This window comes from Rhinopithecus bieti, unplaced genomic scaffold (genome assembly GCF_001698545.2).
Source record: "Rhinopithecus bieti isolate Rb0 unplaced genomic scaffold, ASM169854v2 scaffold_980, whole genome shotgun sequence".
Taxonomy (NCBI): domain Eukaryota; kingdom Metazoa; phylum Chordata; class Mammalia; order Primates; family Cercopithecidae; genus Rhinopithecus; species Rhinopithecus bieti.
Window position 1 is genome coordinate 887636 of NW_016803338.1, and position 19311 is coordinate 906946.

The window sequence follows — 19311 nt, forward strand, 5'->3', positions numbered from 1 at the left end:
ATACATGTGTAAGTATCAGTTTGAGATAGACCCTGTGGTAAGAGATGAGTAAGACACAATCCCTGTCATCAGACAGTGGCTCATCTAGAAAGAAAGGATACACATGCAGACAAACAGATTGTGTGTTATGTAAGAACCAGACACAATAGGGGCATAAAGGAGAGAGGGTCACTTCTACCCCAAAACTATCCATTAGCTTCAGCAAGGTTTATTGGTAGAGAGGGTTGAATAGTGTCCCCCCAGATTCGTGTCTACCTGGAACCTCAGAAGTGGCCTTATTTGGAAATGAAGTCTTTGCAAGTATAATTAATTAAACTAAGAAGAAGTCTTACTGGATTAAGGTGGGCCCTAAATCCAATGACTGGTGTTTTGTTTTGTTTTATTTATTTATTTATTTATTTATTTGAGATGGGCCTCGCTCTGTCGCCCAGGCTGGAGTGCAATGGCATGATCTCGGCTCACTGCAACCTCAGCCTCCCAGGTTCAAGCAATTCTCCTGCCTCAGCCTCCTGAGTACCTGGGACTACAGGTGCCTGCCACCATGTCTGGCTAATTTTTGTATTTTTAGTAGAGAAGGGGTTTCGCCATGTTGGCTAGGCTGGTCTCAAACTCCTGACCTCATGATCTGCCCACCTTGGCCTCCCAAAGTGCTGGGATTACAGGCGTGAGCCACCACATCCGGCCCAATGACTGGTGTTTTTATGAAAAAGAAGAGGATTTGGATACAGACACACTGGGAAGAAGGCAATGAGATGATGGAGGCAGAGGTTGGGGTAATGCAGCCATAAGGAACAGCAGGAGCTGCCCGAAGAGGTGAGGAAGGATTCTTCCTGACAACCCGTGGTCCTGCCAGCACCTTGACTTTAGACTTTTAGCCTCCAGAGCTGTGAGAGAATACATACTGAAGCCACCCAGCTTGTGATATGTGTTGCAGCAACCCTAGGAAACTGACCACTGGAAAGGTGCTGAGTAGGTCACAGAATTGAGGGCAGAGCTCAGCAGCAGGAGCTTGTGGACTCACCGTGGCCATCCAGGCGACCTGCTACAGTGGCCCTTTAGCTTGTGTACCTTGTGCAAACGCCTATCTCTCAGGAGAGACTCTAACCCGGCTTATCTCATACCTTTCGCAGCAGCTTGTTTGGAACACATGGAGTGGAGGATGGATAATTTCCCAAAGAAGAGACAGCAGTCAGATAAAAACAACAGGTGACCACTTCACAGATGACAGTGAAGTCCCTTTTGGAAGAAGAAACTGTCCTGTTGAATGCAACTCTTTTACCCAGTGACAGTGGGTAGTTACAGATGCTGAGAAAGATTATCTTGGCAGTTATGTGCAGAATGGTTTGGAACAAGACCAACAGCTAGCCAGTAGGATCATCTAAATGTGAAGTTACAGGAGCACAGGGGAGCCTGTCCTGCTGTGGCCTGGCAAAGGAAGGAACACTATTGCTTTGTACTCAGTGACATCTTGATATCGACTTTCAGGGTTGTGGAGGGGGACTGAGAAAATTCCATTATTTTGTCTCCAACTATTTCTGCCTAAGTTTTTGACTTCCTTTTGACATCTTACAAATTAGCCTATCTTTTTGCTGTTTGTCTACTCAATTCTATGAGACAGATAGAGTATTAATTTTGACTGTTCTGGGATGGAACCGAGAGCAGGCTGTTTTTCTTTACAAAAGAGAAAATCTTCTCAGAGAACCCAGGCTCAGAAGGCAATAGTACAAACGTCTCCTGTGCTCTAAGGCCCAGGGAGTAAGAAGTAGGAGGTTCCATGAAGCCCACGATGAGCATTAAGGGTTATGCTTCGTCACCCTTACAGGCATCAGGCTGCCGCTGATGTTGGGAAGCTGGTAGAATGGAATTGTCTAGACAGAGAGAAGGGGCACAGCAGGTGTGAAAATAGGGGCAGGAACCAGGTACTTGTCCTTCCTCAAACATTCTGACATTTGGCAGTTGTGTCCTGTCCATTTGTAGGGCCAGCTGAGTAGCTGTGATTTTGCCAAGAGTGGCTGGGCATTCTGGGATAGGTTACATGCTGGGCCTTCTGGGAAAGCAAAAGTTACTCTCTGCATGTGTGAGAATTGAATGGATGGGGGTGCTATGTGTCTTGGTTTGGGCTGCTCTAACACAAATACCATAAACTGGCTTATAAACAGAAATGTCTTGCTCATAAACAGAAACGTTTTGCTCAGAACCCAGTTCTGGAGGCTGAGAAGTCCAAGATCCAGGTGCTAGCAGATTCAGTATTTGATAAGGGCCCCCTCTCTGGTTCATAGATGGTGCCTTCTTGCAGTGTTCTCACGTAGTGGAGGAGGTTAACTCGCTCTTGGGGGTCTTTTTATTTTATAAGGGCACTAATCCCATTCATGAAAGTGGAGTCCTCATGACCTAATCACTTCCCAATGGCCACACCTCTTAACACCACCACCTTGGGGGTTATGTTTGAATGTATGAACTCTGGGGTGACATAAACATTCAGGCCATAGCAGTATGAGAGTAAGTCTTTGCTTTACCTTTTTTATAAACATTCAAGCCATGTTAATGTTTTACGTATATAAACATTTTAGTCTGTTTCATATTTTAATAATGTTTATTGAGCCCAAAGAACTGGTTTCAAATATATGGCTTCCACTGTATCTTTTTTAAAAAGTATTTTATTAACATCCATGCCATCCAGATTTTAGTGCATCAACTCACAGAAATAATTTTTATTCAAGCTCCTCTATTTTTAGTGCTTTATGGTTTCGAACCATGACAAATGGAAAATAAATGCCCAGTAACCATCCTTAGCTCTAACTGAAAAGATTCTTAAAAAAAAAAAAAAATAGAATTATATTTACCATCATTTAAAATGATACACATAAGACAAACTTCTCACATTCTTATTAGATTAAGGATTTTATTTTCAAAAGAGCTAAAAAAAAAAAAAAAAAAAATGCTTTCAACTTATTTCACCCCAGCCACTCCCTCTAAGGTTCTCAACTCTTAATGTTCCTGTGTCTTGCGTAATTTTTGTCCTGCCCATAACCCTGCTGCTCCTGCCTCCTTCCTCTTTGTGCTCCTGTCCTGCTTTATCCCTTGGGCTCCTGTAGTGTAGGGACGCCTCCGATGTCCACAGGTGGGCCTGTGGACAGCTACACCCCAGCGTCTCACAACAACATGCTCATGGCTTTAAGGACCTTCAGCCTCCTCCAGGCTGTATTTATGCCTTATTGCCTACCTTCTCTCACCCATCGCCCAGCGTTCTCAGCTCTGCCTCCCCTCCTTCAGCCACTGCAGGGGTCACTGCAGACCATGGCTTGGTAAGCTTGATCTTGTGAAATCTGGCTAGTAGAAAATCAGCTTACCCCTGACTTTCTGGTCAAATAGGGCCTAATTTATATTCTGGTTCCTCGCTCTGAAGACTTCTAAACTCAGATGAATGTAATTTGGTGGATCCCATATATCTTCTTTCTTTTTTTCTTTTGTTTTTCCTTCTCAAAGTTATTGGTAGAGAGGATCCTATATATTTTAAACCACAATGTAGGGGGTAATTACAATTTATAATTCTTTTGCTCTATGTTCTCACCTCAATCTATGGGAAACTGAAATATGCAATATTTCCTAAACTCTGATACTAGATTGGATGTTTTTCAACAACAACAGCAGCACAGAGGGGTTGGGGGCAAGATATTGAAAATGTTTTATATTGCTTTTTCCCCTCCTCCAAATCCAAAAGAAGGTTAATCAGTTGGATAGTAGATGTGCATGAGGGATATACCACTCCTTTGCTGTCAAATGCACGTACATAGACCTATGGTCAATCTATGGCAAAACAAAACTTGCAGAACTCTCTTGTGGCTACTGAATCAAATACACCACTGGGAAAAGTCATCATATATTTATCTACCAAGAAGTATCTTTCATTCTATAATCATAACCTATATTACCAGTCCATTTAGATTGGATGGACACAGAAAAGAAAAGTTTGCTTTTACAGCAACATTTACGTGATCTTTTCAGAAACAAATCAGCACTAAACTTGCTTACTGTGGATACAGCAGTGCTTTTCTGGTGGCCTCTAGGCTGGAAAGTCTAAGTGAAATGCTTTGCAAATAATGCTTCATTGGGTTAATATAATCAAAGTTGGATAACGTTTCTAAATTTTGTGTCTATTTTTTTCTACAACAGTATAAGAATATCAGTTTGGATCCCAGTTAGGATTAACAAGCCATCTTTTACTTGTGAAAACTGAAACACCTGAAAAAAAAAAAAAGAAAAGACAATAATTATGAAATACAGTGTGCAAATCTCTCAACTTTATATATAGGGAGAAGAACAATAAATGATTGACAATTGGGTTGATAGGATTTACAGCTATGAATAAGTACATTTGGGTAGTTACTATTCTCCTGTGGCCTCCGTGTCTTCCTTTATAAAATAAGAAGCTGGATGACATCAGAAGTTTTTGAATATTTTTAGCAGAGGTTTAAAATGTTATGGGGAATACACTCACATGTATATGTTTTTAGTGTGGTATAAATTTGATTTATAAGATCAATATTGAACACTTCCTTATAAAGCAAATATACAAGAGCCAATTATGTTACTTTGAAGAATGTAAAAATTTGAAATTGCAGGTAAAGGATGACAGTTACAGATTCAGAATGCAATTTATATCTGCATCTTGTGTTGATTGCATGGCATGGGTAACATGCATGGCATGGGTAACTGACACACAAAAGTAATTATAAATGGTAAAGTGACAAGAAGTTTTTTTTGTTTTTTAAATTTGTCTTGCAATTTGAGGATGGTCTTTTAAAATTCTTTAATTTTAATTTTTTAAAATTAGAGACAGGGTCTTGCTATGTCCCCCAGGCTGGTCTTGAACTCCTGGCCTCATGTGATCCTCCCATTCTGGCCTCCTGAAGTGCTGGGATTACAGGCATGAGCCACCAGGCATAGAAGATGATGGTCTTTATTTTAACATCTGTACAGACTGGGCACAGTGACTCACGCCTGTAATCCCAGCACTTTGGGAGGCCGAGGCAGTCAAATTACTTGAGGTCAGGAGTTCGATACCAGGCTGGCTAAACATGGCAAAACCCTGTCTCTACAAAAAAATCAGCTGTGTGTGGTGGCGTGTGCCTGTAGTCCCAGCTACTCAGGAGGCTGAGACACGAGAATCGCTTGAACCTGGGAGGCGGAGGTTGCAGTGAGCCGAGATTGGACCACTACACTCTAGCCTGGGTGACACAGCGAGACCATGTCCCTCCCCTCAGTCAAAAAAAAGTCTGAGCCGGGCGCGGTGGCTCAAGCCTGTAATCCCAGCACTTTGGGAGGCCGAGACGGGCGGATCACGAGGTCAGGAGATCGAGACCATCCTGGCTAACACGGTGAAACCCCGTCTCTACTAAAAAATACAAAAAACTAGCCGGGCGACGTGGCGGGCGCCTGTAGTCCCAGCTACTCGGGAGGCTGAGGCAGGAGAATGGCTTAAACCCAGGAGGCGGAGCTTGCAGTGAGCTGAGATCCGGCCACTGCACTCCAGCCTGGGCGGCAGAGTGAGACTCCGTCTCAAAAAAAAAAAAAAAAAAAAAGTCTGTACAAAAACTTGACAACCCCATTCATTCACTGGTGATGTCTAGTTGGTTAAAATTTGGCATTTTATCTGTGTGTGCATGCGTGTGTGTGTGTGTAACTATGTTGAGTACTATGTGTTAGGCATGATGCCATGTACTTTATATGCCTTGTTGTACATAAGAATTAGAGAGGATTTGCCATCATATTCACATTTAACTTTAATACTTGGAAAGAGAAAGAAGGATAGAAAGAGAGAATAATTAAAGAGCTTAGATAATTTGCTCTGCATTTGTGTGTGTGTGTGTGTGTTTCTGAGATAGGGTTTCACTCCGTTGCCTAGGCTGGAGTCCAGTGGCACACTTTTGGCTCACTGCAACCTCCATCTCCTGGACTCAAGCAAACCTGCTACCTCAGCCTCCAAGTAGCTGGGACTACAGGCATGTGCCACCATGCCAGGTGGCGTACAGACGGGGTTTCACTGTGTTGTCCAAGCTGGTCTTAAACTCCTGAACTCAAGCCATCCACCTGCCTTGGCCTCCCAAAGTGCTGGGATTATAGACATGAGCCACCATGCCTGGCTTGTTGGTGTATGTTTTAAAATGACTATTTTACAATAATGTAAGATGTAATTTTAAGTGTTGCCTATTTTGATTTTTGTTGTTGTAAAGGAGAAGCAAATTCTCATTGGTTATTTAGTCTGATTTAGTAAAAATATCAACACAAGTTGTTCTCATATGACAAAGCAGAATGGAATTAAATGTATATTATATGTGTTAATACTTGTGGGTGGTTTTAGACAATTACACTGGAAAATTAGATTTTAATGAAAAAATTTTATTTTATTTTTATCTGAGTTTATGTCATAGTTCTCTCTCTTCCACAATGTTTTCAGTTATTGCCCACTAAGTGTGCAGAAAGTAGAAGTTTAATTTTGTAACAAAAAAACATGTTTCTTCTTATCAGCATGTATTTCCTAAGGAGTTTTTGCGGCCACTCTCCAAAGCCTTCTGTGCTGTGTGTAGTGTTAAGCAGCAGCACAAAATTGTAGCAGCTGAACTCAATGAATACAAAGCGATAACTCTTCCAGATAGTGCTAGTTAACTATAAATGGAGTCATCAGTAGATTTCAATTTGCTTTTTTGCATTCCAGTTGTGATTCTTAAAAGAATCAGGGAGTAGGCTCTTTAAATATTTTAATCCAGTGTATTTTCATATTTTATTTTAAAATTAAAAAAACTACCATGTTGGTTAAAACACCCTGGCCTTCTTTTGTCAGTTCCCAGAACCATGCATATTTAATGTTAAAGGACTTAAATATTGGATAAGATATGCTGACTTTAAAATGAAGCATGATTTAAGCACTTGTGCAATTCTTGATTTCTATAGAACAAAGTTTGAAAGCCTGGATTGGCTGATTTTTTTCCCACTTTGAATAATTATCTTTTAGCTTATCGATCTTACCTTTTAGGGAATGACAGCAGTGTTACGCTACAGGGATAGACGAAGGTTTAAATGTCTCAGGGTCATCTCTTGGGATCTAAGAAAGAAAGCAAATTAAACACTTAATGTACCATAACACCATTTATTTCAACAGGAGCATTACATCAAATCTTGGGGTTTAAAAACTTTTGGGATGAGAAGAGGCTGAATGTTCCTGGCTCCTGGGGCATGGGACTGTGTCATTCCCTTCAACTGACAACTGTGAAAAGAAGGTGGGTTTGTGTTGTCCCTTCTGCTATACCTAATGTTGCTAAACAAGAGGACACTTCAGAATTTTTTTTTGGAGACACAGTCTTGCTCTGTCACCCAGGCTGGAGCGCAGTGGTGCGATCTTAGCTCACTGCAACCTCCTCTTCCCAGGTTCAAGTGATTCTCGTGCCTCAGTCTCCTGAGTAGCTGGGATTACAGGTGTGTGCCACCATGCCTGGCTCATTTTTGTATTTAGTAGGTACAGGGTTTCACCATGTTGGCCAGGTTGGCCTGGAACTCCTGGCCTCAGGTGATCCACCTGCCTTGGCCTCCCAAAGTGCTGGGATTACAGGCATGAGCCACTGTGCCTGGCTTAGAAAGAGGGCACTTCAGTGGGTTACCTATCTTCTTTGCTTCCCAGGTATGAATCCCAAAGAGAATTACACATCCCATGAATTCATTTGGGAGTAGGGATGTGGCTAGTCTGGGAGGTGTGTACACTGGAGCCCACACACCTGGACGTCTTTACAGTGATATGATAACAGCCCTGTGTGCACCTTTAGTCAAATGGTTTGTGTGATATTGTGTTCTTGCTGGTCAAACCCCAGTCTCATTTCACTGTCTTGGGCTACAAGCTCAAAGAATTGTTCATCCGTTCTCGTGGTTCTTAATGCCTGTCTCCTCTTTGGGGAATTCTCCCCCTTAGGTTCAAGCCCAAAGCAGAACACACATCCCTCCTCTCCCCGTTACGTTTTTGTTTGAAGGGTTGACTTTTAGTTACAAATGTGTTAAAAGCAAAGCAAACTTTTCCCTAATGATGGAAAGCTATGAAGGTATCAAAAGCTTTCCCCTGCTCCTAATATGTATTTATTTCACAAAATACAAAAGAAGCCAAATAATTCACCCAACTTCTATCATTTAGGACATTTTCCTAAATTCTGTTCTTAGTTTTTGCCCTCTGTATTGAAATGTAAATGAAGGGCTAGGTTTGCCTTCCCAAAGGGCCTTCCCTATTCTCTTCCCTTTTTTTTTTTTTTTCTTCTTCTTCTTAGCTGTTCCCGTGGGAGCTGCTTGGCTCTCTTCTTGAGAATGAGCCTGTTCTGCAAGGTCTGGGCTGGACACAGGGCAAAACTCCTCAGTTTAGCTGTGGCAGATTTGGGTCTACTCTTCTGCTTAAGTTATGGAATTTTTAGTCTCTCTCTCTCTTTTTTTTTTTTTAAGACAGGGTCCTGCTCTATCACCCAGGCTAGAGTGCAGTGGCGCAATCAAGCTCACTGCAGCGTCAAACTCCTGGGCTCAGGCAATCCTCCCACCCTAGCCTCCTGAGCAGCTGGGACTATAGGCACGTGCCACCACGCCTGGCTAATTTTTTTTGGTTTTTAGTAGAGACACAAATATACATTCAATAACAGTATCAGAGAATCTCCCTTCAGGAGTAAGAATGGCTACTCTGTGAAATGTCACCAAGCGTTGCAGGGAAATGATTCAGCTCCTGCATCCTGGGACAAACGTATTCAATATGGAACCAGTTTCACAGCCAATAAAACCTCTTCCAAGACAGCATGAGAGGTTAGAAGAATGTGGTTAAGAATGAGTACATGCCTGTCTGTGTGCATGCTTGTGAGTCTGTGTGAGTACATGCATGCTTGTATGTGTGTGTGTCTCATGGGAACAGGACAATAGGTTAAGCATTCTGAGGAAGACACCATGGGAGACTCTACTCTCAGTCTGTCCTGAGCCATGCAGTCCGCTCTGGGTTCATCTCAAGGAATCCAGGTGACCGAAGCATGTCTGTACTGGTCTAAGGTCCTGACAATTATCTGTCACGTTATGTTGCCCAGGCTGATCTTGAACTCCTGATCTCAAGTGATCTTCCTGCCTCAGCCTTCCAAAGTGCTGGGATTACAGGCGAGAGCCACTGTGCCTGGCCACGTCTAGTGATTCTTTAAACCTAAGGGTGGTCTTAGGGATCCCTGACTCAATCATTTTCACCATCATCCTCATCAATATGTATTGACCATTTACTATGTGTGACAACTGCCAACTGCTTTATATATTATCTCACTCAATTCTCACAACAATCCTGTAAAGTAACTAGAGTTATTCTCTCCACTACCCCACCTCTCCCTCATTTTATAGATAAGAAAACTGAGTGATCAGGGAACTTAAATAAAGCATTAAAGGTAGAGCTGGGGCTGGGTGCTGTGCCTCATGCCTGTAATCCCAGCACTTTGGGAGGCTGAGGTGGGCAGATTGCTTGAGCTTAGGAGTTTGACACCAGCCTGGGCAACATGGTGAAACCTTGTCTCTACCAAAAATACAAAAACTAGTTGGGTATGTGGTGTGCACCTGTAGTCCCAGTTACTCGGGAGGCTGAGGTGGGAGGATCACTTCAACCTGTGAGGTGGTGGTTGCAGTGAGCCGAGATTGCGCCACTGCACTCCAGCCTGGGCGACAGAGCAAGACTCTATCTCAAAAAAAAAAAAAAAAAAAAAATTGTAGAGCTGGAATTGAAACCCAGATTCACTGTAACTCAGGGCCTGTCTCAAGCACTAAGCTAAAACAGTTCATTGTAACTCTTCTCCCTGGCAGGACGAGATGGTTGTCTTTTCTCCTGTTTTATAGTCTGCATCTCTTATTTCCTCCCTTAAACTGAGGAATGCCTCCAGCTTTTTCCTCTTCCCTTTTAGGTGTTCTCCCTATCTCTCCCTTTCCTCTGCTCCTACAAACCTAATGAGGAAGAGATCACACAGGAGAGTTTTTAGATACAAAAATATACATTCAATAACAGTATCAGAGAATCTCCCTTCAGGAGTACGAATGGCTACTCTGTGAAATGTCACCAAGTGTTGCAGGGAAATGATTCAGCTCCTGCATCCTGGGACAAACGTATTCAATGTGGAACCAGTTTCACAGCCAATAAAACCTCTTTCAAGACAACATGAGAGGTTAGAAGAATGTGGTTAAGAATGAGTACATGCCTGTCTGAGTGTGTGCGTGCATGTGAGTCTGTGTGAGTACATGCATGCATGTATGCGTGTGTGTCTCATGGGAACAGGACAATAGGTTAAGCATTCTGAGGAAGACACCATGGGAGACTCTACTCTCAGTCTGTCCTGAGCTGTGCAGTCTGCTCTGTGTTCATCTCAAGGAATCCAGGTGACCGAAGCATGTCTGTGCTGGTCTAAGGCCCTGCCAACTATCTGTAGCTGAGATTTTAGCTGAACAGGCTGGAGATTTCATGTTTTCACATGTTGTGGTATATGAGCCCCAAGAAATAGAATGCAGTCTTGTAGGGCTGGTAGACGTCTCCCCAGCTCAGAGAAATCCAGGGCTGTGTATAGAGTATGGGGTTGAGCAGGCTACATTCGAATGGCTAGCGTTTGGGAGTGAACTGCCTGAGAGGAGTGGGTAAACCAGGCTGCCGGCAGCATGCAAAATGTTCACGTGCCTCTTTTCCTTCATCAGTGAGGAGGAAGCGCTCCAGATACTGAACTAAACAGGTGGTGCTTTTAATGCTGCCAATTCTCACTGAATCTGGGCTTCTAGAAATGCAAAAGAAGCAGGGAGGGAAAATGGGACGTGGGGATGTGAGAGACGCAGTGCTGTAAAGGGAGGGGAGACTGTGGAGGGCGACCGTATTAGGGTTTGCAGCGTAGGAAGAAGGCGAAGGACGTTAGAAACTAGCCATTGATCAATCTCATAGAAATGCAGATTCTGTGAAGGACAGGCATGGCCATTTGGAATTGAGGACTGATCTAAGAATGAAGGACTTTTCCCCACTAGGGTACGATAAGATTATGCGTCAGCCTAACGTAGGACATGAGCCATTTGTTATGATTGCAAGGATTTCTTGTGAGTCATCGTGTTCCAGGCTGCCCCTTCAGAAGTGGGGTAAGCTGAAACCTGCTTATAAACCTGTTTCCAGGCTGAGGTGTCTGATTTTAACTTCCAGGAGATGGAAACTGAAGCTGTTAATTGGCTCTATATGGCCTCCCACTATGGCAGCCCACATAGACCATGTTTAGTGATTACTCAACAAATACGTTTTGCTGCTGGTGATACTAAGATAACATGATTTTTTTAAAAAGTCTGACCTATTCCACATTCTCCAAGTCAGTATTTTTCTAACTTTTGAGGGTGTGGAACCCTTCATGTCTCTGAATCCTAAAGTTTTTTTTTTTTTTTTTTTTTTTTTTAATGAAATCACTGTTTCTAAGGAGAAGTCTTAATTTGAAAGTGTTAAATATGTATATCTTTAAGGGAAGTTTACTTTTTTCCCCCTTGTGGAATTTAAGATGACTGTACAAAACACATTTTCCAAGAAGTATATATTTTTCTTTCTCCCATCACCGAAAAGGAAATTACATAGAGATGATGTTTCTGGCCACACATAGTTGAGCCAGGCTGCCCTGCTGGGCTCAGAGTAGAAACCACCACCAGCAACACTGTCCTCATCAGAAATTAACCACCTGAGAAAGAGCCCATGCAAAAATGGCAGCCAGCAATGCTGTGATTAAGGTTAAACAAACCCAAACATGTTTAAAAAAAAAAATCTTTTGACATAGTAAATGCTCATTCATACAGTATGATTATTTTTGGTAACAAACATGCCTTAGGCTTCTTGCCAATGCCTGCCTTTTTTGAAGCTAATTTACCCATGGAAATGAGGCTGCTAGTTAGAAGAATTGTTGTTTATTCTGGCCTCGCAGGTCAACTTGATTTAATGTGGAAACACTTTTCAAGCCTTTTGGGAGAGGCATATTTTGAAGAAGTTCGTTAACAGTTTATGGGTTTTTGGTGATGACTTTAACGCTAATATTTACAGAGTGACTCATATTTACACAGTATTTTTACATGCATTATTTTATTTAATTCCAAGGGAAAAGTACTGAGCGTTTTATCATCATTTCTGTTTAAGAAATAGATCTAGTCAGGCTGTTATTTACCTTATGGCTATAAGGAGGTTATTAAAAGAGGAGGTCTTGAACTTTTCAATACTCATGCTCTAGTACACAGACATTCTGACTCCCTGACCTTCTTATTCATTAGAACAAATTGTGTTTTGACAAGAGTATTCAAAGGTCCAATACAAAGACTGTTAATATCTATGTTTCTTATTTCTCTCTTTCTATATATACATTTGCATAGTACAGCATTGTGTACCAGTGTGAATCATTATATATTTCAATTAGAAACCATGTTGTCATTTGATCAAATGTATTAAAAATGTAAATTCTGGTTGGCGTGGTGGTTCATGCCTATAATCCCAGCACTTTAGGAGGCCGAGGCGGGTGGATCACGAGGTCAGGAGTTTGAGACCTGACCAAAATGATGAAACTCTGTCTCTACTGAAAATACAAAGATTATCCAGGCATGGTGGCAGGCGCCTTAATCCCAGCTACTCAGGAGGCTGACGCAGGAGAATCGCTTGAACCCTGGAGGTGGAGGTTGCAGTGAGCCGAGATTGCACCACTGCACTCCAGCTTGGGCGACAGAGCGAGACTCCATCTCAAAAAAAAAAAAAAAAAAAAAGTAAATTCTGATATGGAGTCAGATTTGTTCCAAGATGCTTTAGAAATTGGTCTGTGTGAGCAGTCAGGCTATAAGAACTTCAGGAGGCCTGCTGTGGCTTCTAAGGGGATGAATGAATTATATTCACTAAAGGTCTAAAGAAGTAGATCTGAAGTGCGATAAAGTGTATGATAAAGACTAGGAAAATTGCTGATTGGAAGAAGGACTATCCAGGTTTTACTCGCTGATGTGAAAATAAATGATGTGGCCACAACTTCTATTTTCTCTCAGCCTGGAGAACAACAATTATAAGATTTTTCTACCAGAGAGGCAAATCAGACACTTCTCTACCAGAGAGACAAATCAGACACAAAAGGGCCACTTCTGAGGGCTGCTTAGTCCCAAGAGACTTTGATTCTTCTGAAGCTGCCGCAGGGCCTTTGCATGAGCTGTTCTCGGCCTGGACTGTATCATTGCCAGCTTTATACTTGGTCCCCTGCTTCATTCAGACTTTGGCTCAAATGTGAACACTCTCAGAGGGAAGGGAACTTCCCCAAGAAACTATAATCAAATAATTTCACCATCACATTCTACCTCCTTTCTCTTCAATTTTCCTTCACAGTATTCAACACCACTTGGAATCATATTGTGCATTTGTTTACTTGTTTACTGTCTGGCTTCCCCCACAGAATGTAAGCTCTATGCCGGCAGAGATTGCCTTGCTCACCACTATTTTTTTAGTTCCCCAGCAGTGCCTGGTACATGGAAGGTGCTCAATAAATATGTTAGATGAATGCACAATTGCATGTAGAGTAACCAAAGTGGGATCCCATCTATGACCCCTCTAACTTCAAGAAAAGAGCAAGGCTAAGTCAGAAAGGCTTTGTTCTATGGGCTGTATTAGTATAACCCAGGGTCAGCCAAGCACTTATAATTCACAGTCACTGTCTTCCTTCCCTGCTGGACTATAAATGCCTTGAGAGCAGAGACCTGTGAGTCTGGTTCACCACTATATTCCTGGGACCTCCAACTATGCAGAAAGGAAGGGATCAAATGAATTTGTTGAATACCCGAGTAGGAGTTAACAAGTTGAACAGAAGAAGATGGTTCCAAGGAGAAGGAAGAGCACGGCAGAAGCCCTGAAGCAGGAGTGAGCGCCTCTGTCCTTGACATGAAGAATGATAGAAGAAGGCAAGTGTGGCTGGGCAGGGTCATGTGTGGCTGGAGAGGTGGTGGGGTTGGACATGCTGGACTCTGAAGGTTTGTAGGCTCAGGAAGGTAAGTTAAGAAGTTTCCTGTCTCCTATGAGCAAAGGGAAGCTTTTTGCCAATGTGTGTGCTGGTGTGGCATGGTCTGCTTTGCCACACCACAAGCCTCTGGCTGCAGGGGTTGTAGGGAGACCAGCCAGCAGGCAACTTTGATCCAGGATGGAGAGATGGTAGTTAGCTTCAGGGTCACCAGAAACTAAGCGCCACCACGGCAGGGGTCTCTGTTTCATTCCCTACTGTAGCCCCAGAATTGTTCTGTAGAACAATGGCTGGCACACATTAGATGCTCAACACCTGTTTGTGGGATGAATGAATAATATAGTGGTTAAGGATGGAGAAAATGGACTGGGTCAAGAAATTGTTGGGGGTAAAAATGAACAGGACATGACGAAGGACTAACTACTGAGTATGAGGGAGATAAATGCCAGGATGGCTCCTGGGATTCTTGCTTATGTTTCTATATGGATAGAGGAGTATTGCCGTTTTCTGCAACAGGTAATAGTAGAATAATCTAAATTTTGTGTGTTTCTTGGCCTCTGTTAAACTAAGACTCACTTCTTCCTCCCACTCCTTGGGAGGTCCCAATCAAGGCTGGCCTCTAACCAGCCTCCTCTCTATGTTGGTGAACCGTTGAGGAGACGGGGTCTGGAGGCTCGAACAAACTAACTGAAGCCTTCTCAAGTATTTGGAGAGGGCTTTCTTCTTATTGTTTCAAATATATGTGAGTTCAGTGCAATGGCTAGGAATATTGTAGGTCGCGATAAGTATGAAGGATAAATGATTATGCCAGGCACGGTGGCTCATGCCTGTAATGCCAGCACTGTGGAAGGCTGAGACGGGAGGATCCTCTGAGGCCAGGAGTTCGAGACCAGCCCGGCCAACATGGTGAAACCCCATCTCTACTAAAAATACCAAAATTAGCTGGGCATGGTGGTACACACCTGTAATCCTAGCTACTCGGGAGACTGAGGCAGGAGAATCTCTTGAACCTGGGAGGTAGAGAGTGCAGTGAGCTGAGATTGCAACACTGTACTCCAGCCTGGGCAACACAGCAAGACCTTGTCTTCAAAAAAAAAAAAAAAAAAAGGATAAATGATCATTCTCCATATGGCCTAAGTAGCCTTAATAACAAGGGGATTATTATTGAAAAGTTAAACATTCTGTCCTGCCCTAGCCCCTTAAATTTATTCCAGTAGCTGTAGATAAAGATCAAGAGTTTGTAGGATAAACGAGTTTGGCCAGGTATTTTCTTTTTGTGTTTAAGCAACTGTTTTTTGAGTGATGTTTCATGGGATACTTTTCCCATGAAATTCCCAATCCAGATTTCTCCGCGACTGAGGCTCAGTAGAGTCATTCCCAATTTCTTTCTTTATTTATTTTTTCAGACGGAGTCTCACTCTATCACCCAGGCTGGAGTGCAGTGGCGCGATCTCGGCTCACTGCAAACTCCGCCTCCCGGGTTTACGCCATTCTCCTGCCTCAGCCTCCCGAGTAGCTGGGACTACAGGCCCCGCCACTGTGCTCGGCTAATTTTTTGTATTTTTAGTAGAGATGGGGTTTCACCGTGTTAGCCAGGCTGGTCTCGATCTCCTGACCTCGTGATCCGCCTGCCTCAGCCTCCCAAAGTGCTGGGATTACAGGTGTGAGCCACCGTGCCCAGCCGTCATTCCCAATTATACTGTACAAATCTTTTCAAAGACTTATATCAGGGATATCCGGATTTTATTAAATGAGTTTACAAATAAGATATATTGTACATATAAACATATATAAATTAAAGGATGGTTAAAAGTGTACACACACACACACACACACGCACACTCACACTCCAAAACATGGTTATAGTTAGTTCTGGTTGGTGGGATTATGGCTGATTTTAACTTCACCTTATTCTTTTGAGCATTTTCTAATTTTCCCATAATGGACATGTGTTACTTTTACAAAGACAAAATGCAATGCATGTTATTAAAAGGAGGTCTAAAATAGCAAACACAGGTTATAACATGAAGTGATATTTATAAACCATGTATCTGCAAGTATTTTAGAAAATGCTAGGTTATTCTAACATTGAGCATTTGATTGATGGGCACAAATTAATAGATGATTTATATCTGCAAAGATGTGTTAGTCTTATCAAGAAACCATCAGACTTGAGAGGAAATACGGTTTCATCATATGGACCAGGTAGCTAAGAAACTAAGTCCCAAATGGTAAATGAAATCGAAGTGTTTCACTTCTCACCATCGTATGTGACAGAGCTACTTTGTCAGACGACCGGACTATTCAAAATAGCCTGAAATCTTAGACGTGAAGGAATTCATGTTTTAGGAGCCAGACCATTGGAAGACTGAAAACATTAACCTCAGGCAAGAAAGGAAGATTAGAAATATCTTTTTGTTTGTTGTGTTTTTTAGTTTTCTTAATCTGCCCCATTCCAGAAAAGGGTATTTATTATTGCAAAATGTGAATGAGAACATTTTTAAAAGTCAGAAGTGCTTATGCTTTTGGGGTATGAGATGATACCATTCCACAGTGACCATGTCACCAGCAGAGTCAGGAACCGGCAGATGACTGACCTCTAGGCCAAGATCCGCACGGAGGAGTTCCTGGAGTGGGTGGAGGGTGCTGGTTTCCCTGCCCTGCCCATCTGAGGAGGGACGGGCCGGAGGCAGGTAATTGTAATCATTGCTGTACACAGTGGAATCAGATAAGGATCAGATCCATAGACTGGGAGAAGACTTGGAGAGAAATTACAGGGTGACTGGTATTATTGGAGTATAAGAAATATTGTTGAATTAGATTTGAAGATGGAAATAGGAATAGGTTATGTAGGGGAAGGAAATTAATAATTATGAGACTTCCTTTTAAGCAATATTTTTATAAGATCTTTTCACTCTATGGTCGGCTATTTTGAAGAGGTCAGTTAAGTATTTGGGCTTCTTTTAATATAGATTTGAAAATTAGAAATTTTCTTTTAAGAAGCAGAGAATCAACTCTTTTCTCTCTGAGAGGCCATCTATTATAGTGAAGCCAGGCAGCCTGGTTTTGAATCTTAGCCCCCAAATACTAGGTGTGTAATCTTGGGAAAGTTATTGCACCTGTTTCCTCAATAGTAAAATGAAGAAAATACCAGTAGTTACCTGATAAGAGTTGCAGTAATGACTAATATGCGTAAAATGTTTAGTGTGGTGCTCAGTCAATACTACGTGGTATTACTTAAATTAGGATGCTTAGGAAATTGGCAAAGGCTAGCTCCATGACCTCTGGAAAGTTACCTGCTGTAACCTTCAGCAGGTGGGATTTGCCATGTGTGTATCCACATGGATAACTCCCTAGGCCTCTCCCTCCTGGGCTGGGAGGCATTGGTATGAAACAGAATGAAGGAGGAAGGGCCGGGCGTGGTGGCTCACGCCTGTAATCCCAGCACTTTGGGAGGCCGAGGTGTGCGGATCACGAGATTAGGAGATCGAGACCATCCTGGCTAACACGGTGAGATCGAGACCATCCTGACTAACATGGTGAAACCCCGTCTCTACTAAAAAGATACAAAAAATTAGCCGGGTGTGGTGGCAGATGCCTGTAGTGGAGCAGGAGAATGGTGTGAACCCGGGAGGCAGAGGTTGCAGTGAGCCAAGATTGCGCCACTGCACTCCAGCCTGGGTGACAGAGTGGGACTCTGTCTCCAAAAAAAAAAAAAAAAAGAATGAAGGAGAAAGGCAGTAGCTCGCAATGGGATCACCCTACCTCTAAATGACAGGCAGTCTGTGTCTACTCTCTGTATAGGGAACACAGAAAGTGACATTATCAAATATGGCTATATGACACATGGATTTCTGTGTGTGTGTGTGTGTGTGTGTTTTTGTTGAAGAGCAGGATGGAGTTGGTAGGATAGAGAGAGGGAATACTTAACCACTGTTTGGAGAAATCAATCAGTTGCTTTCCATTTAGCTATTAGTTTTTGCAGCAATTTATATATATATATAAAATACATCAAAAATTACTACATGTATACAAGGTGTATATATATGTGTGTGTGTGTATGTGTGTATATATACATATAAAATATACTTTTTATTATTTTTTATTTTTTTGAGACGGAGTCTCACTCTGTCGCCAGGCTGGAGTGCAGTGGCGCGATCTTGGTTCACTGCAACCTCTGCCTCCTGAGTTCAAGCGATTCTCCTGCCCCAGCCGCCTGAGTAGCTGGGACTACAGGTGCATGCCATCATGCCTGGCTAATTTTTTTGTATTTTTAGTGGAGACGGGGTTTCATCAAGTGATCCAGATGGTCTCGATCTCCTGACCTCATGATCTGCCTGCCTCGGCCTCCCAAAGTACTGGGATTACTTGTGTGAGCCACCGTTCCCAGCTGCAGCATGATATTAATAAATTATCCTACTTCAGGTTGCTGAGATGATCAAATTAACACTTGGGAAGCACTTTTTTAAAAGTCAAAAATTACTACATATATACAAGGTGTATTTGTGTGACTTGCTTTTTTCATTTCATAATTTGATTAGCTAGACACAGATTAGGTTATACATTTACTCAAGAGGTCTAAGAAGCAGGAAATAGACAAATCATCTTTTAGGAAAATAAACAATTCCCTACCATTTCTGTGAATCGATCTGCACAGGCCATTCGAACCCGTTCTGGCGTTGCTGGGCTCTGCACCATGAAGTCCTCAGCTATGTCTCTTTCTCTTCACACTGTGGCCACAGCGTCAGCAATGGCAAAGAACACAGATGACCCCAGAAACATCCCAGACTCCCCGAGGCCCTGTAAGAAGGCACATTGGTTTAAGAAATTTCTATACTACACTACAAGTTTCTAGAGGGTAGGGACCAGGCCTTGTTCACCATTGTATCCCCAACCCCTGCACAGTGTTTTGTACACAAAATCTTCTCAATAAATGTTTGTTGGCTGACTTACTGACTGAATCAGAAGCTTGAGTATTCTTAAAAATCTCAGCATAGGCCGGGCACAGAGGCTCACGCCTGTAATCCTAGCACTTTGGGAGGCTGAGGCGGGCGGATCACGAGGTCAAGAGATCAAGACCATCCTGCCCAACATGGCGAAACCCCGTCTCTACTAAAAATACAAAAATTAGCTGGGTGTGGTGGCGTGCGCCTGTAGTCCTAGCTATTTGGTAGGCTGAGGCAGAAGAATTGCTTGAATCCAGTAGTCGGAGGTTGCAGTGAGTCGAGATCATGCCATTGCACTCCAGCTGGGTGACAGAGTGAGACTACATCTCAAAAAAAAAAAAAAAAAAAAA

At 42.6% G+C, this 19311-nt stretch overlaps 1 protein-coding gene across 1 annotated transcript in view; it reads right to left on the reverse strand.

The window, feature by feature from the left end:
- Positions 1-2664: 2664 nt before the first annotated feature.
- The window catches only part of LOC108531964 (aldehyde oxidase 2-like), a 77883-nt gene continuing 61236 nt past the window's right edge, over positions 2665-19311 (reverse strand). Inside the window, 3 exon segments of the mRNA XM_017875652.1 lie at positions 2665-4242; positions 7027-7102; positions 18648-18851. Of these exon segments, the coding sequence (XP_017731141.1) occupies positions 7049-7102; positions 18648-18851 (258 nt within the window). The 3' untranslated portion in view covers positions 2665-4242; positions 7027-7048.